Source organism: Clupea harengus, unplaced genomic scaffold, assembly GCF_900700415.2.
Source record: "Clupea harengus unplaced genomic scaffold, Ch_v2.0.2, whole genome shotgun sequence".
NCBI lineage: Eukaryota > Metazoa > Chordata > Actinopteri > Clupeiformes > Clupeidae > Clupea > Clupea harengus.
In genome coordinates, this window is record NW_024879681.1 from 50,723 (window position 1) to 69,186 (window position 18,464).

The window sequence follows — 18,464 nt, forward strand, 5'->3', positions numbered from 1 at the left end:
CCTAAGGCCTCCGCGTGGAAATCCTAATTCCTCTTGATTTAGCACCAGCCAGAATCATGCCCATTTGTCCCCCCCGCAGGATGACCACCTCAGTGGACGTGCTGGTGTCCATCTGTGTGATCTTCGCCATGTCCTTCGTCCCGGCCAGCTTTGTGGTCTTCCTCATTCAGGAGCGCACCAACAAAGCCAAACACATGCAGTTTATCAGTGGTGTTCAGCCATTACTCTACTGGGCGGCCAACTTTGTCTGGGATATGGTAAGCTACACTTTCCTCCTTCATGCACATTCACACGACTGTATCTTTAAACAACAAAGCAGAAATCCATGAAAATTAAGCATCCATTAATGTCTTGTTTATGGTGCAGTCATTTGTGAGAAGCTGAAGTGTTCAAATTGGATGACCTTATTTCTCTTTTTTTAGTGCAACTACGTTGTCCCTGCAACCCTTGTCATCATCATCTTTGTGTGCTTCCAACAAGAGGCGTATGTCTCCTCCACCAACCTGCCAGTCCTGGCCCTGCTGCTGCTTCTCTATGGGTGAGCCTCCTGCCACTGAGCCCTGTACAATCCCTATTAATTAGTATTAATCACATGGATCTTCTTAGAAGGCTTTACTTAGAACATAAATAACCAGGCAGCTGGGTGGAACATATATTTCGCAACCTTAGATTAATACTAATTCCTTTTAAATATATTTAATTCTCCATATTGCCTGTTTGGTAACATTTGGATTAATTTCTGTGCATTTGTTTGTGGGTGTGTAGATGGTCCATCACACCCTTGATGTACCCAGCCTCATTCTTCTTCAAGATCCCTAGCACAGCCTACGTGGTCCTCACTAGTGTTAACATCCTCATTGGGATCAATGGGAGCGTCTCAACCTTTGTGCTGGAGCTGTTTGGCAGCAATGTAAGTGAAGAGTTGTCAGCTAGCTATACTACACACACTACACTCCAGAGTATGTGAATGAGTTGTGGCCTGGCTTTTTGTGATTGGATTTCAGCTTTTCTAAACTGAGACAAAAAATTATGCACCTCAAGTTATAGGTTTATAATCCTTGATATTTTCTTTGCCCTGCACAGGAAGTCGGTGGCATCAATGATATCCTGAAGAACGTGTTCCTCATCTTCCCTCACTTCTGTCTTGGTCGCGGCCTCATCGACATGGTGAAGAACCAAGCCATGTCAGACGCCCTGGAAAGATTCGGTGAGGAAACACTCCATTGCTCATGTAGGCGAGGGCTCAGGGTACAACGAGTCTCTTGACAAATCCTCATTAAATCCTTTATTTCTAAACGTTCCCGGCCATGACCCATACCCAATATGGCACAGTGCCATTTTATTGTTCTCTTCACATGCGATTCTGTGCTAAGCTCAAGCAAATGCACCAAGGATTAAAGGGCATATGGGAAGTGAGCAAATAGCCAGCTGTGGCTGGTAGCTGTGGTGCTGATCACATGGCAATGGGGGTGACACTGTGGTTTGCTTCTGCAGGAGAGAACCGGTTCCGCTCCCCGCTGGCCTGGGACATGGTAGGCAAAAACCTCTTTGCCATGGCTGTGGAGGGCGTGGTCTTCTTCACCATCACTGTGCTCATCCAGTACCGCTTCTGCCTCAAGGCCAGGTGAATAACAAACAAACAAACAAACAAACACACAGTAGAAAATGACAACAGGTACGTTCACGCTCATGACTTCAACAGTCAGCATCACTTCACAATGCTGTATGTGCTTGATCTCTCAAGGCCCATCAAAACCCTCCTGACGCCTATCGGGGAAGAGGATGAGGATGTGGCCAGAGAGAGGCAGAGGATCCTGACCGGATTAGGGCAGTCTGACATCCTGGAGATCAAACAGCTCACCAAGGTGAGGCGAGAGGTTACAGTGGAGCCCCGCTCTCAGAGATGTGTGGAATCTGCAGTGACAGCCTAATATAGGATAATATTGAATTAACACGAGGTGTATTGGGTGTCTACAGGTTTACAAGAGGAAGCAGAAGCCAGCAGTTGACCGCCTGTGTGTGGGCATCCCTCCAGGAGAGGTAAATAATACATACTTAGCAATTCGGATTAATTGCAATTATGCAGGTGTCTGGAAGGTGTATTAGAAGATAGTATACATGTTAAGACATTTTGACATTATTCCAACTCCTCCAGTGCTTTGGCCTGCTGGGTGTAAATGGAGCTGGGAAGACAAGCACCTTCAAGATGCTGACAGGAGACTCTGTGGTCACCAGCGGAGAAGCCTATCTTGCTGGTAAAAGGTGAGTACATAATTGAAACCTGCTATTATGTTTTATTTTAACATCCAGTGCAAATTGCATACGTATTCCATTAGCAGTCTTGGTAGCATGTGGCCAATATGTGGTGCTAACAGCACATGTTTGTGTGTGTGTTCATTTCAGTGTGCTCACGGAGATGCATGAGGTGCATCAAAAAATGGGCTACTGCCCGCAGTTTGATGCCATCAACGACCTGCTGACTGGCAGAGAACATTTGGAATTCTATGCCATTCTGAGAGGAGTACCTGAAAAGGAAGTGTGTGAGGTGAGTTCTTTCAGTCTGCCAGCCACTCAAAGGCTCGATCTGTCTCCAGTCACTTCATGAATACCAGACATCTTTTGTTGTCGTCGGTGCATGATGTCTCTTTAACCGCCAACTCTCTCTCCCTCTGGCTCTTTCTTTCGGCTCTCAGGTGGCAGATTGGGGAATTCGTAAGCTGGGCCTGGCGAAGTACATGGATAAAGCAGCAGGGAGCTACAGCGGGGGGAACATGCGCAAACTCTCCACCGCCATGGCTCTGATCGGAGGTCCTCCCGTGGTGTTCCTGGTGAGCTCCCTCATGCTGCAGCGTTTAGACAACAGGACTATGTGTCTGTCAGAGTATCTATCAAAGAAGTATTCAGCCGGGGGGAACTCAGATAAAACTCCACAGCTACTAGCTTGCAAAACCTGCAAACCCTTGAGGCTGAACGTTGTGTAACCACGTCTCCACTAATCGCCTCAAATCACAGCGTTCCCAAGTGGGAGACGCTATGATAAAGCTCCTTCTTTGTTTGGACCTGCCTTTCTTCCACTCACTTTTGCTCCAAAAGCAGAGGGCTTTAGCGGGTGGCTAACTAGGTCATGCTAAAGCACATAAAGCTGGGTGCAGGGTAGGAGCTGGAGATCTGTGTTTGTGGCTGTCTCTGTCGCACGGTGAACCATGGCTCTTGGCGGAGCAGTGACTCTGTTCCCTCTATTCGTTGTGTTCTGCCTGTTTTTCTTGCTCAACCTGTGGGCCACGGTTAACCTGGCTGTGCTCTATGTGACAGGACGAGCCCACGACTGGTATGGACCCCAAGGCCCGGCGGGCCCTCTGGAACTGCATCCTCAGCATCATTAAAGAGGGCCGCTCAGTGGTGCTCACCTCGCACAGGTACTGCAACCCACCCCTGCTTGCATGTTTGATCACGGTCTTTAAGAACGAACTGCTAACTGCTAACAAATACTTGAGGGTTGGAGAGAGGGAGAAAGAAAAAACAGTAGTTGCATAAGTGACCACTACTCCAGCAGACACGGAAGTTTCTTAGTTATATCATGCATGACCTCCATGTCTTGAGTTATAATCAGAGTCTTAGTTATATCATGCATAACCATCATGTCTTGAGTTCTAATCAAAGGCGAGGAGGGAGGAGAGATCCTGTCTGTGGTTCTTACCTGTGAATACAGGCTGGATGAAGTCTCTGAAATGTCTCTCTTTCCTTTGTCTGTTTCAGTATGGAGGAGTGTGAAGCCCTGTGCACACGCATGGCCATCATGGTCAATGGAAGATTCCGGTGTCTGGGGAGTGTGCAGCACTTAAAGAACAGGTAATAGATCAGACCTTGTATTAAAGGGCAAAAAATAGAATGGGAACACATGTCTATGTATAGCTGCGCATGACCACCATCTGTGCAGTTTAAAAAGGGCAACACACCGTGTGTGCAGCCAGAGATGAAAACTAGTTCAATCCGGTTCAAACCAGTTAAATAATGTGTCTCTCTGCGGCTGTGCTCTGTGTGTGCGTGCAGGTTTGGAGACGGGTACACCATCATCCTGAGGGTGGCGGGCCCTGACCCAGACCTTGGCCCCGTGATGGAGTTCATTGAGCACGAGCTGCCGGGCAGCACCCTAAAGGAGAGGCACAGAAACATGCTGCAGTACCAGCTGCCATCTTCTCTCACCTCCCTCGCGCGCATCTTCAGCCTGCTCTCCAACCACAAGAAGCAACTGCGCATCGAGGACTACTCCGTCTCGCAGACAACACTAGACCAAGTAAGAGTCTCTGCCTAAGCCAGTCATTGCCTTGTTTTATCTGTCCTTTTCTTGGAACATTCCAAAACAGTCCTGTTTTTCAAACATAGTTCTCGAAATTCTCCGAATTGTACCCTCTTTCAAAACATTCTGTGTTTGGAGTATGTCAAGTATTTAAGCTGAGCGAATATTGCTTTCGCAGTGTAGGTCCGCATCCAGCGATAAATGGATGTTTACATTTCTTAGTCTCTTGCGCTGACGTCAAACTATGTGTTTGCTCTTCAGGTATTTGTGAACTTTGCCAAGGACCAAAGTGACGAGGACCACTTAAAAGACATTGCCAGCAGCAAGAGGGACGCCGTGGTGGACCTCTCCCAACTCAGCGCCTTCCTGGAGGATGAGAAGACCAAGGAGAGCCTTGTGTGATGGACCAGCCATTCTCCCTCTGACAGGAACTCAGAGTGTTATTTTATTCTATTTCTACTTTTTTGCTTTCAGTTTTTGTATTTTTTTTATTGATTTTTTCACGTCACATGTGCAGACTCAACTGAACTGAAGCACAGTGGTGAAACACAACTCAATGCAAATCAATGCAAGAAAAAGCGAATGAGGAGAAACCCACTATGTTGTGGAGCGAGGGAGAGCCTGGTGCCCCTCGCTGGACCGGAACAACAAGCATCAGACTTGAAGTCACTTGGACCAGCACTTCATCAGTGAATGAGGGCCTTGGGCTCAGTGACCAGTGGGTTTTTGGTCATGTGTGTAGAATCAATCAGTCACTGCCAACAACCAACATGTAATTCAGGGTCGAGTCTCATCTTTATACCGAGTTACTGATTTTCAAAAAGTTACAATCCCAGCAGCGGTCTGTTGACCTATTTCTTTTCAAATATTTTTGTTAAGTAAAAAGTAATGTAACATGAATCTTTCAATATTGTTGTCAGTTGATGTCATGTGCAGTACCAGAAGAAGTAGGGTGCGGATCTAACACTCCAATGAGAGGGCATTGGAAAAGCTTTAGACTGGATTTCAGAAAGGTGAAACAAAAGAAAATGCACCCTGTGTGGTGAGCTATGGTGCTCATGTAGACAGAGGCTATTTAAAGCACATGTTTTCCACAATCATTTTAAGTGATGTTTCTGTCAGTTGGGACAGATACATTAGAACATAGGTCCGTTGATGCTTCACTGGTTAGACGGAGGGTTTTTTGGATTATATTGCATGCTTTATGTTGATCACATATTAGCCTATATATGTGCAACAAAGCATGTGCTCTGTTCTGTTGTTACGAGAGAGAAGGTTGTCATAGCGACTGCAATTTTTTTTTATGCCTGTAACCTTTGATGCTCTATTTAAAAGACCATTAGAGGAGACTCTGTCAGAATTTCTTGATTTGATTCTCATCTTTTGTAAAATAAAAAAAACAACAAAAAAAAAAAACGGATAGAAGACAGAAAGACTTTTTTCAGGCTGCGTCAGTGTTGTACATCTAACAGTAACAGTTTAGTGCCAAAATCATTAAACATAGGTGGTGAGCAGGGAGATTTATGTTGGAATCCTCTCAAGGTGATCAAACATGGTATTGGTGTGGAATCTCCTATACTATTGTAATCGGTGTGAAATTGTGCTTTTCTATTGTGCAGTACTGTATGACATGTTTCTGGTGGGTTGGACCACAATGGCTCTGTTGTTGTGAGTTTCACTCATGCTACTGGGACTGATCTTTCAACTGAAACTATGTTACGAGTTAAAGCCTACCGATTTCCTCCTGGCACCACAGACAACAGTGAATGTGCCCCAAAGTGACCAAAACGAAGCAAAGTGCCACCAACGTCTGCAGATCCACTCAAATGTGTCAAGATTGATGCACCACAGTAGATAAATGAAGAAAAAAAACAAACATTATTTTTTGTGAAGTTCATCAGTTGAGAGAGAAAGTAAGAGTCAGTGTCATTGGTCCAATGTTGAAGCACTTTAATGCAGTCTTTGTTGCCATGGTTTTGCTCAGGACTTACGTTTCCTGCAATCTCATGACAGACAGGATTCTTTTTTTCCCTAGCGTTTCTATGAAAATCAATCGACTCATTTTGGTCATTATTTCTTGTGTAATATATGTTTACATTTTAAGTATTAAACATTTTATGTATGTCATTCGTCTTTTCTGTATACACACAATAATAAAGGTTGAATTTTCATTTCTTGTTTGCATTGTTTTTCCTCTAGGTGTATGCACTCAGATTAAACCTGTTTAATGGCCTGAAATGCCTGTAATAGTATTTTCATTTATAATGAACCACCACCAGAGGGGGTATATTACATGAGAAATAGTAATTGTTTACATTTTGCGAACAAGTGACATTCCAGTGGTCAGCTTTAAATATGTTCCAGTGGTTTAAGTGGTAAAGAAACTGGAAGAGCAAGGTGCTATCCATCCCAAGATCAAGGGTTTAATGAGCAGGAAGCACACACAGGATACTAATGAAAGTCTGTATTATAAATCGCGTTGAATAAAAGCCTCTGCTCAACGATTAAATGTAAATATTAAATGACAAAGGCTTTGTGGAGCTTGGATATGAACATGACATGACTGGCAATGACATAGATGCCTACAGTGTGTCAGTACAGAGATGCTAAATTAGAAACCTTCAAGATTTAAACACCTTCCTGAAATCTTAAATCAGTTGCATTAACTGTCCACAAGAGGGGTCTGCTGAGCTCTGTTGTGTAACTAATTTGTGTTTACATGGATAAGATAGGCAGGGAAAATATACCTTCAGATTTGTACAGATGTAATGACAGTTACAGGTTAGTTATTGTAATACATCCTCACTAAGTAAATAATTCGACTTGTACCTGCTAACAAAAAGCCAAACGGATTGTTTTGGTCAACTGGTTATGCATACTTGTTGTGTTGTCTGACTATGGGCATGGGCAAAGTGAGACAGAAGATTATGTTACTCAAATAAAATAATCACCCTAAATCATGAAATGAGCGCCTTATTTGACAAAATGTTCATCGCTGACAGGATCATAGGTCGGTACAGAGAGAGGCTAACGGTGTTCTAGTTCAGTCCAGGAACAGCATATGCACTCTGCTGTTGTCCTCCTTATGAGCAGCCTCGTCTTTGTAGTGTCAGAATGGGCTCATATCTTCAAAAGATATATCTGGTCATTCAGGGATGGCTTCTTGTGCCACAATACATACAATATTTGGTGACTTTGTAAGTGAACATTATGCATTCATTGTGGGCAATGCAATAATGGACATGTGATTGAATTAGGTTAATGCTGAAACCCCTTGACTGATTGATGTATGAACTATGTTGTTTTTCACAGGGACTTTTTCCAAAGTGACTATTTTCCCCCCTCCAGCTACCACACACCTTCAGCCTAGATCCTAGCCTTTTAGCTCAGATTAGCTCAGTCTGGTTTCTAAGACTGGGAAGATACGCGTTTAAAGTATAATGGTCTTGCAGACAAAATATTGGCTGTTACAATACTGGTTGTTTGAACAGTTTATAAAGTCGTTTTCTGAAAAGCACGCTCGAATAATCTAAATGTTACACTCCTGAAGTTGTTGTAAAATGAACATTATTAGCCTACAGCGAGTCACTTTGTCATCCAAGATATTTAGTTGGAGCATAGACCATTCTTAGACACTAATGTGTGATTCTATGCCATAGTACTTCAGCACTGCGCCATTTCTTCTTTAATATTACCGTTTGATTTATCACCTTGCAGATTGCTGGGATGCACTACAGGACTCGAGATGGGGAGGGAAAGAGAGAATAGGCTACACGTGCTTGGGTTTGAGAACTGTCAGTCCCACATGAACTGGCACACAGGAGATAACTCAAATTTAGACCGGGTCAACGACACGTAGTAAAACCTGATCTCAATTCTTGGCAACGGATGAATCTTTGACTACTGAACCGTAAAGATGAGCAGTCGGAGGAAGGAGTGCAAGCGCCAGATCCTGAAATTCGGTCAGAACGTCGTTAGGTTTATCACCGGAACACTCGTTGCAGGTAGGCTAATTAAATCGTTTTTACTTTAAAATGGGTTAGCTTTTCTATCCTCTGTCACACTTTCATCTCTGTAACATCGCTGTATTGTCATGATTGTAATGTTTTTTTTAATCAGCCTTGTGTTTGTCGAAGTCTGTCGGTTTTCACGAATGATAGTAGCACGTCATGTTATTTTTTTTTATGTAGTAGGCTATTTTAGTTTACTATATTTTCTAGTGTCTTTCCTCCTTACTGACACCGGTTTCATTGCAGGTTTGTATTTTTGCAGTGTGGTTGAACTTATTAGAAGCATTTCAGAAACTTCAGGCATAACTGGTTTCTCATTGCATTTTTCCATGTGTCTCTGAATTTATGCATGTATGTGTATATGTAGCCTACAGATCCAACATAACCGTGCTTGTCATCATGGCCTTAGTGACGGTCAGACTAAACTATGCCAACTCTGTAACCATCTAGAAAACCCAATTATAGAATAAGCCACACTTTCCCATCCATTCTTCTCTGCCACTGTTTCCTGCTTGCCTTGTGACGTCCAAGGTATGGCAGTTAGGCGTGCTGTATACTGTAGCCATACATTAAATACAAATGAGGCTGGGCAGCTCAGGTGACCTGCCATGGGCAGCTTTGCTTCAGAGGAGCAGGGTCACTGTTGACCCCAGAGGTGGGGGTGGAGATGGGTGTCTCATACGTGAATTCAGTGTTAAAACTTGGGTACTACTATCTACCTCCTCCCCAAAGCTGTAACCATTCTGTTGCTTAAACCTCCTGCATACACACATCACACATTTGCCTTCTACTTATTAGTGAAATCAAAATCAGAATATTTATTGAATTTTTTAATAGAAAGGCTAAAAACACTGACAATCTCCATAGTAATGTGACAATGACACAAACTGTTGTAGACTGCCCTTAGATGTACTGCTCTCAGCTATGCACATGCCACTTTGCTCATTAAGAATGCAATATCAGAGGAGCATTTTGTTACACTTTCATTAAATCAAGCCATATGTATGTTAATTATTTAATGACATGCATTCTCCTCATACCATGGATGGTTTGCATAATTATGACCCAGTAGTATGCTTTATGCTAGCCTGGTTATTTAATGCAATTATTACTTATATATTCAGAAATGTATAACTAATCAAACCACATCCTCCTCCCACAGCCTCTATCTGATCACTCACAATAAAAAGCACAACTTTTCACTTGCTGACAGGTTCTTCATTCTGAGTGCTATGTTGACATTTCACACTCTTAAGGACATCCGGCAGTATGGTTGGCCCCTCCAATAAAGATGTGCTGTACTCAGTTTTCATGCAATCAGTATTTGTTGCACTGAAAGTTATATTCATTTGATGCCATAAGGCAAAATAAAATAAAGGTTATGATGCATCCCTTTCTCGTGAAAGGATCCCCTGTCTGGCTCCGCTGATGTAAACTATTTTTGATTTATTTGTCTCGTAGGCTCTGCCCTTTCCCAATATACTTAACAGCTGCTAGGTCTGTTGCTCAAATGAAAGACATTCACTATGAATAGTCCCACAGTCCTGCCCATTGTTTCCATGAGGTTTTAGTGTACAACTTCAGAGATTTTAGTTACTACATGCTAATTAATTATGGGGAAGAATCCTTGCAATTAGTTGTAGACCCTTATGTCCCTTAGGTTTATGCTTAAACAGTTGGCTCTTTGGTGATTGAGTGTGGCTGTCTTCAATAAGACCATCTTTAGGCTAAAAGAGGCAGGTAGCAATCTACTCTAGACATGGTTCTGCACCAGCCGCTGTCTCTGTCATTGTCAGTGAGGATCTGTGCAGCACTGCGGAAGCAAGGTCTTGTGCTTTGAGGCCAGCTGATTATACACATACGCACACGCACGCACACAGACACATGCACACATACACAATATCATGTTACTGCATTTTACTGGAAAGAATTTCCTTTACTAACAATTCATCTTCTGTAAATATTTGTCTTTATCAATGATATAAAAATACATTTCCCTGGCTGAAGACAAACTAGCATACTAAACTGTGAATTCTGAGAAGAAACAGAATTTTGTGGACATTCCCCTACTAATTCTGCTTTTTGTTCTGTCTGTGTAATACAGTTCTTCCTGACTACTTTTATAAAACTGTTCTTAGAAGTCATCCCTTTGACTCTACTTTATTTAAGATCTATCATACATGGGCTAAATCCACTGAATGGTTTCACATGGCTCACTGATGTAACTGATTTCAACAGAGCAGTTTTCATCAAGGCTATAGAGTTGCACTCAGCACCACAGGTGATGAGAGGTATTCAACTGACGGAACACACAGCACTACTCAATCTAACGTTTCCCTGCTTCGGTCCATTTGAAATCAGTCATGTATGACTAATTCTTCATCTTGATCCACACTATTCCCATGTACTGAACAAAGGCCACACTCTGTGCCCTCATTAGGTGCTGTGCGATCAGGTCGCAGTTTTTTTTGGTGGGGGATGGGGGGGGGGAATGGAGTAGTCTAGTGTGCGTCTTACGGTTAGGTAACCAGAGCCGTAACACCCTAACAACGCTCGGACAGAGGCCTTTGGAACCGATGCCTGACTGCTCCTGGGGTATCTCAGCTCTCAGAGAGCAAATCAGTCTGCTCGGTCCTGACCATCTGATTAGATGGTGGTGGTTGGTAGATGGTGAATTTAGAAATTGGTCAGTTCGAAGGCAGTTGTAAAGATCCAGTTATGTTAATTTCACAGGTTACTGCTGTGAAAATCACATGAGACACAGACTCAATTTAGAGCTAAACAAACACTAACCACATGATGTAGAGGCGTTCAACAGCCAATCAAATCTTCAGTCTTAATTATTGCCTCATATGTTGATGCCAATTTAAATATGTAACTTAATCCAAATCACCCCACTGGGCTTCCTGCATGAATTATTCAGGTAATAACATTTTTAAGACTTCATAAAATCAGTCTCATCTCGCCAGGCATATCTCTACATATTCTATGAGTTAGAAATGTCACCATAGTCCCCATAACACTGAAATGGAGTAAGCTGCATTAATATGTATGAGTTCTGGCATTTAAAGCTCACTGGTAGGTCACCATACACCTACAGAAGGATTTGAGTGTGTGAGACTGAAATAGTAGAGATAATCTTCCTTTTTTATCTATCTAATGACCAGAATATTGCTTATGCAGTAGGCAAGCACTGCAAACTAACAGAGCCTTTTTTTATTTGACAACATCAAATTGAGCCAAGCCAAATATTGTGAACACGCCCTCCTCATGGAGTGGAATTCTTTGGCCCAGGACCCAGTGCAGGATGGGGATCAGTTGTCATCACAGAGTCCTGAAAAGTGGGACGTTGGTTTAACACGAGTTGAAGCACTTGGGTGAAACTGATTCAGTTACCTGCGCAATAGAGGTGTGGTGGTGAATATTTAATTAAGCTCATTAAAATGGACGAGAGAGAAGGTCTCCTTGTGTCTTGAAGTAAGACCTCTGTCACCCGGAAAAACACACATCCCCTGCTCCATCACCCAGTCTTTACCAGACTCTAATCCTTCACACTTGGATGTGGGGTTTGGGGATAATTAAGTGAACCAATGCATGTTTTGTGTTTCCCTTGCTATTTTGGAATCAGTGGTTACATTTGTATGTACCCTACCTGGTACACTTGAAGTAATTGAATAACTGTAGAGCCTGTGTTCAACACTGATCAATTCTGAAGAATATCATACAATTATTCACATCTATCCTGGCTCATTATTATTATGAGGACCCCAGCTTTTCCATGGTTTACCTTGTTACATCAAGAACCATTCTAATGGTTGAAAATAACCAATATTAAGTCATGAAAGCTTCTTTCAAACTTTGATTACTGTTCTCATATGGGGTTCTCGTAGGGGGTTTTGATGGGTAAACTGGGTGAGTGATACTTGGAGGGTCCCAGATATAATCCCAGTTTCCCTTCACTTTATATCAAAGTTTTTCTATTCTAAGATACTGACAGCCCCAAAACCAGAGGTGTAATCCTGCAATATTGTAACATGTATGCCTTCATTCTCTCTAGGGGAGGGGGAGGTATTATCAGCAGAATGCACAGCAAGGTGTGTTGATTGCTTGATTCAGTTAAAAAAGTACTGTATAAATAAACTATGCATCTTTAACGTCTATATATCATAATTTACAGAAGTAGAGTGTTTGTCTTCCACTATATTGTTGTGTTGTTAAGATGCTATATTTATGGTTTCTGATGTGATTCACAGGGATTTGACACTATATAATTTAAGACAGATAATAAACTGTTTTCAACCTGCTTTTGTCCAACCACAACAGCCTCAGTATAACTTACACTTGGGTTCTGCGCTCCTTGTTTCTTTGAGACGAACATCCATAGATAGCCCTTTGAGGAGTACGATCAGAAATACGAGAATGTTGCCAACTGAAGGTTCCATTTCATGATGCAAGAATGAACTAAAGCGACCGTATCGAATGGCAGTTCATTTCAATTCTAGATCTGTATGGTATCATTCTGGTATATTGCAAAAAAAAACTCACTCCTCAAAGGGATAAAAGTCTCTCACTCTGTATTATTCATTGAAAAGACCTGTGTGTTTGTGCACTTGGGGATATTTGAACTGTGTGAGCTGTAATGTGCTGTGAACCACACACACACACAATCTCACACACACACCCCACGTATAGACATTACATTAGACAAGGGCACTGTGATACAGATGGATAGCCTTGGTGTTACTTTCCTGTCCGGTGGTGTAATGAACTGTTCTCAATGTCTCTGAATGTCACATAATTTGTCTTTTGGATCTAAACAGCTCCCTCTGTTGGACACCATTTTTAATTACACTTTTTTTGTACTCTTCAGGAGCCACTATTACTGAGATGGAACTTGACAGTGTTGTCCCTGCAAATCACATTTTCATGAGGACACTGTAATCAATACTAAATGCAGTGCTTTTGTGAATGAAAGAACATAGTGTGAGTGGTCAGGCATGGGTGCATCAGCTGCTGGCCCTGGTGTGAGCTGTGAGCTGCTTGTGTGTTGCAGACAGTCCTGAAGAGGAGCAGGAGCTGGCAGCTCTAAGACACAGACCTGAGACCATAGATCACCTGCAGGCCCTGACCCACTTCACCAGGGAAGAGCTGCAGATTCTCTACAGAGGCTTCAAGAATGTATGCCATCAACCCTCCACCCCCACCATCTCTGCCTCGTGCTGTCTCTTTGTCTCCTGTGTCACATATTCATGTCGGTATACCAATACCATGGTTTTCCACTTGCTAACAGTGGGTACAGTGACTTTTTCTGTTTTTATTTTATAGGAATGTCCAAGTGGTCTTGTTAATGAGGAGACTTTTAAAAACATCTATGCTAACTTTTTCCCTCAAGGAGGTTGGTGTGATTGCGTTTATTTATTATGCTTTTAATGTTAATGTATTAACATAATTGCTAAGGAGAAGTAAACATTTTAATTTACTATAATAGAATTTTATAATTACATCTTATTGTGATTTACCGTTTTTCTGTGCATCCAAGGTGACTAATTCTTAACCAACTGTTTCAGATTCATCGAACTATGCATATTTTCTCTTCAGAGCTTTTGACAGGAACCAAACTGGGTCTGTCACATTTGAGGTAAGAATATTCAGAACAGTACAGGAACTCTTCCCTGAAATCGATAAATAAATATTGAAAATACAATAAAGTTGGAATGGATTTTTTTAGATATAGACTAAAAGAGGCACACAGAATATTGAAATACCATAGCTTTTGTTGAGAATCATGGTTATAATACATTGGTGTGGTGAACATGAAGCAGTTTTGCAACAACAAGTGTATGAGGCCTGTGTGCAGAAGTGAGTGTCTTGTAAGGTCAAGCAGAAAGGCCTGTTCCCAGGGATAAGACTTGTTTTCGAAAAACAGGCAACAGGTGCAGGCCTGCACAGACCAAGGTCAGGCCAGTCGGAGAGGCCTACGTGTAGGAGGGGGGCCTGTGTGCCAGGCAGAGGGGCACAGGTGCAGAGAGGCCTGTGTGCCAGGCAGGGAGGCCTGTGTGTAGGGATGAAGGTCAGGCCAAACAGAGATGCCTATTTTCTCAAAACAAAATCACAGTTTCCACAGGTGCAGGCTTACAGAGACAGCTTTTATATTAATTAAAAAGTTTAGGCGCAAGGGGATGCAGAGTTCATCAAAGAGCAGATAGAAGTTTCCCAGAAAAAGAGCCTTGCCATCACAATCGGGAGGGGTAAAACTACTGATAAGAAAACAGCTGCTCGGCATCTTGAAAGATGTTTTGGAAATTAGTGACGGAATATGCCCTTTGAATAGTTAGTGCGCTGGGTTTTTTAGTCAGAGCTGCTCCATGGACCACCGCTCTCGATTTGAATGAAATGTCTGCAGGATTGAATAAAACTTCAGTTTATCGCACTCGGACTTCTGACTCTGATTGAAACATTTGTTTTTCGCTACAACACTTTCCATTCCAACTTACTATGATGCTGTTCTTGATGCTGTTTTTGTGTTCTGTTCTTGTGTGCTGTAATAATGACATGTCTTCAGCACCAGTGTGTCCATTGGTAGGCGGAATAACTCCTCTCTGGTGTGACTACAGGACTTCAGTGTTGGTCTTTCTGTGCTGCTACGAGGACCTGTGGAAGAAAAGCTGGCATGGGTGTTCAACTTGTATGACGTTAATAAAGATGGATGTATAACAAAAGAGGTATCCTGATGAGCAGCAGCTCCTTTTCTATCTGCCCTGAAACCCAGTTTAGTAGGTGGATCAGCTAACTGACACTTATGGAGATCAGCTAACTGACACTTATGGAGATCATTCTCTGGCTCCAGGTGCACTGAGAGAACAAAACAAATGTGAACTATGGAGCTTGGAATGAAACAGGAAGCAAGAGCACTGCTTGTTACTCTTTGTAGCTTGCAGCTACTTGTTAACTCTGTAAAGTTGTTAATGTAAATTGTGAAATTGTATTTAATCTAATGCATGTGTAGAGCTTTACCTCTTTGTAGTTGTCACTAACTTCAACTTTACCTTGAAATGATTTTCACATTTCCCAGTATTTGATGGCGCTAATGTATATTTAAATCATTTCCCAGTATTTGATGGAGCTAATGTATATTTAAATCATTTACCAGTATTTGATGGTGCTAATGTATGTTTAAATCATTTCCCAGTATTTGATGGTGCTAATGTATATTTAAATCATTTCCCAGTATTTGATGGTGCTAATGAATATTTAAATAATTTACCAGTATTTGATGGTGCTAATGTATGTTTAAATCATTTACCAGTATTTGATGGAGCTAATGTATATTTAAATCATTTACTAGTATTTGATGGTGCTAATGTATGTTTAAATCATTTCCCAGTATTTGATGGTGCTAATGTATATTTAAATCATTTACCAGTATTTGATGGTGCTAATGAATATTTAAATAATTTCCCAGTATTTGATGGTGCTAATGTATATTTAAATCATTTCCCAGTATTTGGTGGTGCTAATGTATATTTCAAATGAATGTGCTGCACATTCAGGAGATGCTGGACATCATGAAAGCAATATATGACATGATGGGGAAGTCAGTAAGCCCACGACTCTCAGAGGATGTACCGAGACAGCACACAGAGATCTTCTTTCAAGTAATGTCATTTTGCAATATGATGTTGTGGGCAGATAGTTATGACCTTATATTATGTAATTGTGTGGTCCTATTTATAGATTTTAATTAGAAAGTAATAATTTATGTCATCTTAATCAACCACCATACGTCATGACTGATATTAATCAATGTCAGATTTCATAAAAAGTGGGTGAAATATGCCAGTGTTCTTACTTTTTGTTGCTGTCTTTCCAGACCATGGACAAAAACCAGGATGGTGTGATCACCATTGATGAATTTATTGAAAGTTGCCAAAAGGTAAACCCTTATTCATGATTTATTTTCATTCGGATTGATTTACTATAGACCAGACTCTCTGAATATTCCCTCTCTACCTCATAGGAAGAAAACATAGTGAAATCTATGGACATCTTTGAAAATGCGATCTGAGGCAAATTCATGGACAAACTTACATGATCAACCAGTGCCTTGACACTAAAAATGGGGAAAATAAGTACATAATCAACTACAGGGGAGCCAAGACGAGGTGGATCACATCCATCATTTTGGATTAAGGATTATCTAAGCAAAGTATGTGCTTGTGAAATGACAGCTCTAAAGATAGTGTCACGTAGTAGAGTTAGTGAGATAGTGTCATGTAGAGTTTAGAAAGTGTCTGTTCTATGGCTTTCATGGCTTTTACGAATTATTTGCCAGTTGGTGCAGTTGCTTAGTCTTGTTAGTAAAGAAGGGTCAGGGGTCAAAATGACCTGCAGGCATCATTTACAACACAAACACGTCACACTATGATGTAATGTAAATATGTGTTCACTGGATTTCAGGGATAACTTTTAAGAAGATGTAAACCTTTAGTTTATTTAACATTGGTCATGAATGACCGGAACTGACTTACAATCACAAATTGTAATTGATATTAAGTGTATTTTTTCACATAACATAATTCAAGGTAGATTCCACATTTCTGCATCTTGTTTGACACTTTACGACCTGATGGTTGTGGCCACTTTCAATACCTCTTCAGTGACCAAAAACCTAAATACAACCTAGATATATCTCATGTGTAAATTCTTATCCTGAAGAGCTTGCCAGGGCTGGTCACTTATTGGATCCAGCATTGCAGTATTGAGAACCGACATCTGTAATATGAAATCACAGAAGCCATGAGAAGGTTTGGGGTCAATGTGGTGAAGACCATACAGCAACTAAGCTCTAGAAAAAAGAAAGTAGTATGCTTTGTGTCCTTCTGGAAATGACAGAGCAGTGGCCATTTTGGCCATGCTTTGTGAAGTGTAAAGATCCGATTTGGAAGTGTTTGGAGTGAGACTCCATTCCCATGTAAATGTTGATGTTCTCAAGGTGAACAAGAAAAGAAAAAAACATCAGTTGCCATCTCAATACACGTCTTATGCAATGCATATGCAGCTTTCTCCAGTGTATGAAATTTCATCATTCCACCATTTAAAGGCCTTTATATGTATTTATTAGCGTCCACATTAAAGCTCAGAATATGCTGTTGACTGCTCTAAATACATGTTACCTTCAAAGATATGGAAAACAGAAAGGAATCTTTTAAACACCAAAACTCTGGTCTCAGGCTCTACCTTGAATTGATCAAATCCATAAATTGGCTTAACCTTATGCTTTCCCCATTAGGGCTTAACATTATGCTTTCCCCATTAGGGCTTAACATCATTCTTTTCTCATGAGGGTTGGTGATGGGAGGGAATGCAGGCCATTTTTACCTAGGTCTTGCAAAACTTGGAAGTTTGTAGTCATGCATTTAAGAGTTAGGGTTGGTGATTCTTTTTAACAATTCAGCCTCTCTAGTCAGGGCAAGGAAAGAGGTCCCTTATGGGTTGTCTTTATCAGTGCAGTACAAATACATACAGGGCTATGGTGTGTGACGGCAGCCAGGGATTCTTACATGAAGTTGCTGTTTTCAATTGTATTTGTGTATTTTATTTAATAAACAAATCCAATAGAATGTATCAATCATTATGAAATACAAATAAATTGTAATGTCAACAAGAATGTCAAACAAAAAGTGTCTTCTTGTCTTGCTCATATGTCATTCCTGGAATATTGGTGTGTGTGTGTGTGTGTGTGTGTGTGTGTGTTTGAGTGGAGGTCATTTCGGGGTCATTCTGGATCTAGGAATAAGGCAAGAATCGTAAGAAGGATGCAGTGTTTATGTTTGATGCTGGATAAAAAGACAGGCCCTCAGAGAGAACATCAATCAATCCACATTCAAGCATCAGTTAATATTCCAAAGATAACAACAGACTAAAGAGAGGCTGAGGGTTTAATGCTGGACATCCTTGCTTCTAAGGACACTTATTAGATTACATTTCCCAATCGAGGCGTCCCTGTCGAAGCGTCCTTGAGCAAGACACTTAACCCCTAATTGCTCCTGGTGTGCAGTGTGCCATCAGTGTAAATGTAAAAATGTGTATACATCCTTGTAAGTCGCTTTGGATAAAAGCGTCTGCTAAATGACTAAATGTAAATGTAATGTAAATGC

General features: G+C 41.4%; 2 protein-coding genes across 3 annotated transcripts in view; both read left to right on the forward strand.

Moving 5' to 3' along the window:
- abca1a (ATP-binding cassette, sub-family A (ABC1), member 1A) overlaps window positions 1-5,713 on the forward strand; it is a 28,997-nt gene extending 23,284 nt beyond the window's left edge. For both annotated transcript variants that reach the window (XM_042704549.1, XM_042704550.1), the window contains exons 35-48: window positions 80-257; window positions 423-538; window positions 766-910; window positions 1,084-1,207; window positions 1,495-1,624; window positions 1,745-1,865; window positions 1,978-2,040; window positions 2,156-2,262; window positions 2,404-2,545; window positions 2,694-2,828; window positions 3,313-3,416; window positions 3,757-3,849; window positions 4,051-4,294; window positions 4,559-5,713. In XM_042704549.1, coding sequence (XP_042560483.1) covers window positions 80-257; window positions 423-538; window positions 766-910; window positions 1,084-1,207; window positions 1,495-1,624; window positions 1,745-1,865; window positions 1,978-2,040; window positions 2,156-2,262; window positions 2,404-2,545; window positions 2,694-2,828; window positions 3,313-3,416; window positions 3,757-3,849; window positions 4,051-4,294; window positions 4,559-4,699 — 1,843 coding nt within the window. In that variant the 3' untranslated portion in view covers window positions 4,700-5,713. The remainder of the gene's footprint in view (window positions 1-79; window positions 258-422; window positions 539-765; window positions 911-1,083; window positions 1,208-1,494; window positions 1,625-1,744; window positions 1,866-1,977; window positions 2,041-2,155; window positions 2,263-2,403; window positions 2,546-2,693; window positions 2,829-3,312; window positions 3,417-3,756; window positions 3,850-4,050; window positions 4,295-4,558) is intronic.
- Window positions 5,714-8,022: 2,309 nt separating this feature from the next.
- Window positions 8,023-17,703, forward strand: LOC122129829 (Kv channel-interacting protein 4-like). The gene is made up of 8 exons (XM_042704551.1): window positions 8,023-8,301; window positions 13,361-13,485; window positions 13,633-13,702; window positions 13,875-13,945; window positions 14,922-15,029; window positions 15,858-15,962; window positions 16,178-16,240; window positions 16,325-17,703. The coding sequence occupies exons 1-8, from the start codon at window positions 8,214-8,216 to the stop codon at window positions 16,370-16,372; spliced, it is 678 nt and encodes a 225-aa protein (XP_042560485.1). The 5' UTR covers window positions 8,023-8,213; the 3' UTR covers window positions 16,373-17,703.
- Window positions 17,704-18,464: the final 761 nt, after the last annotated feature.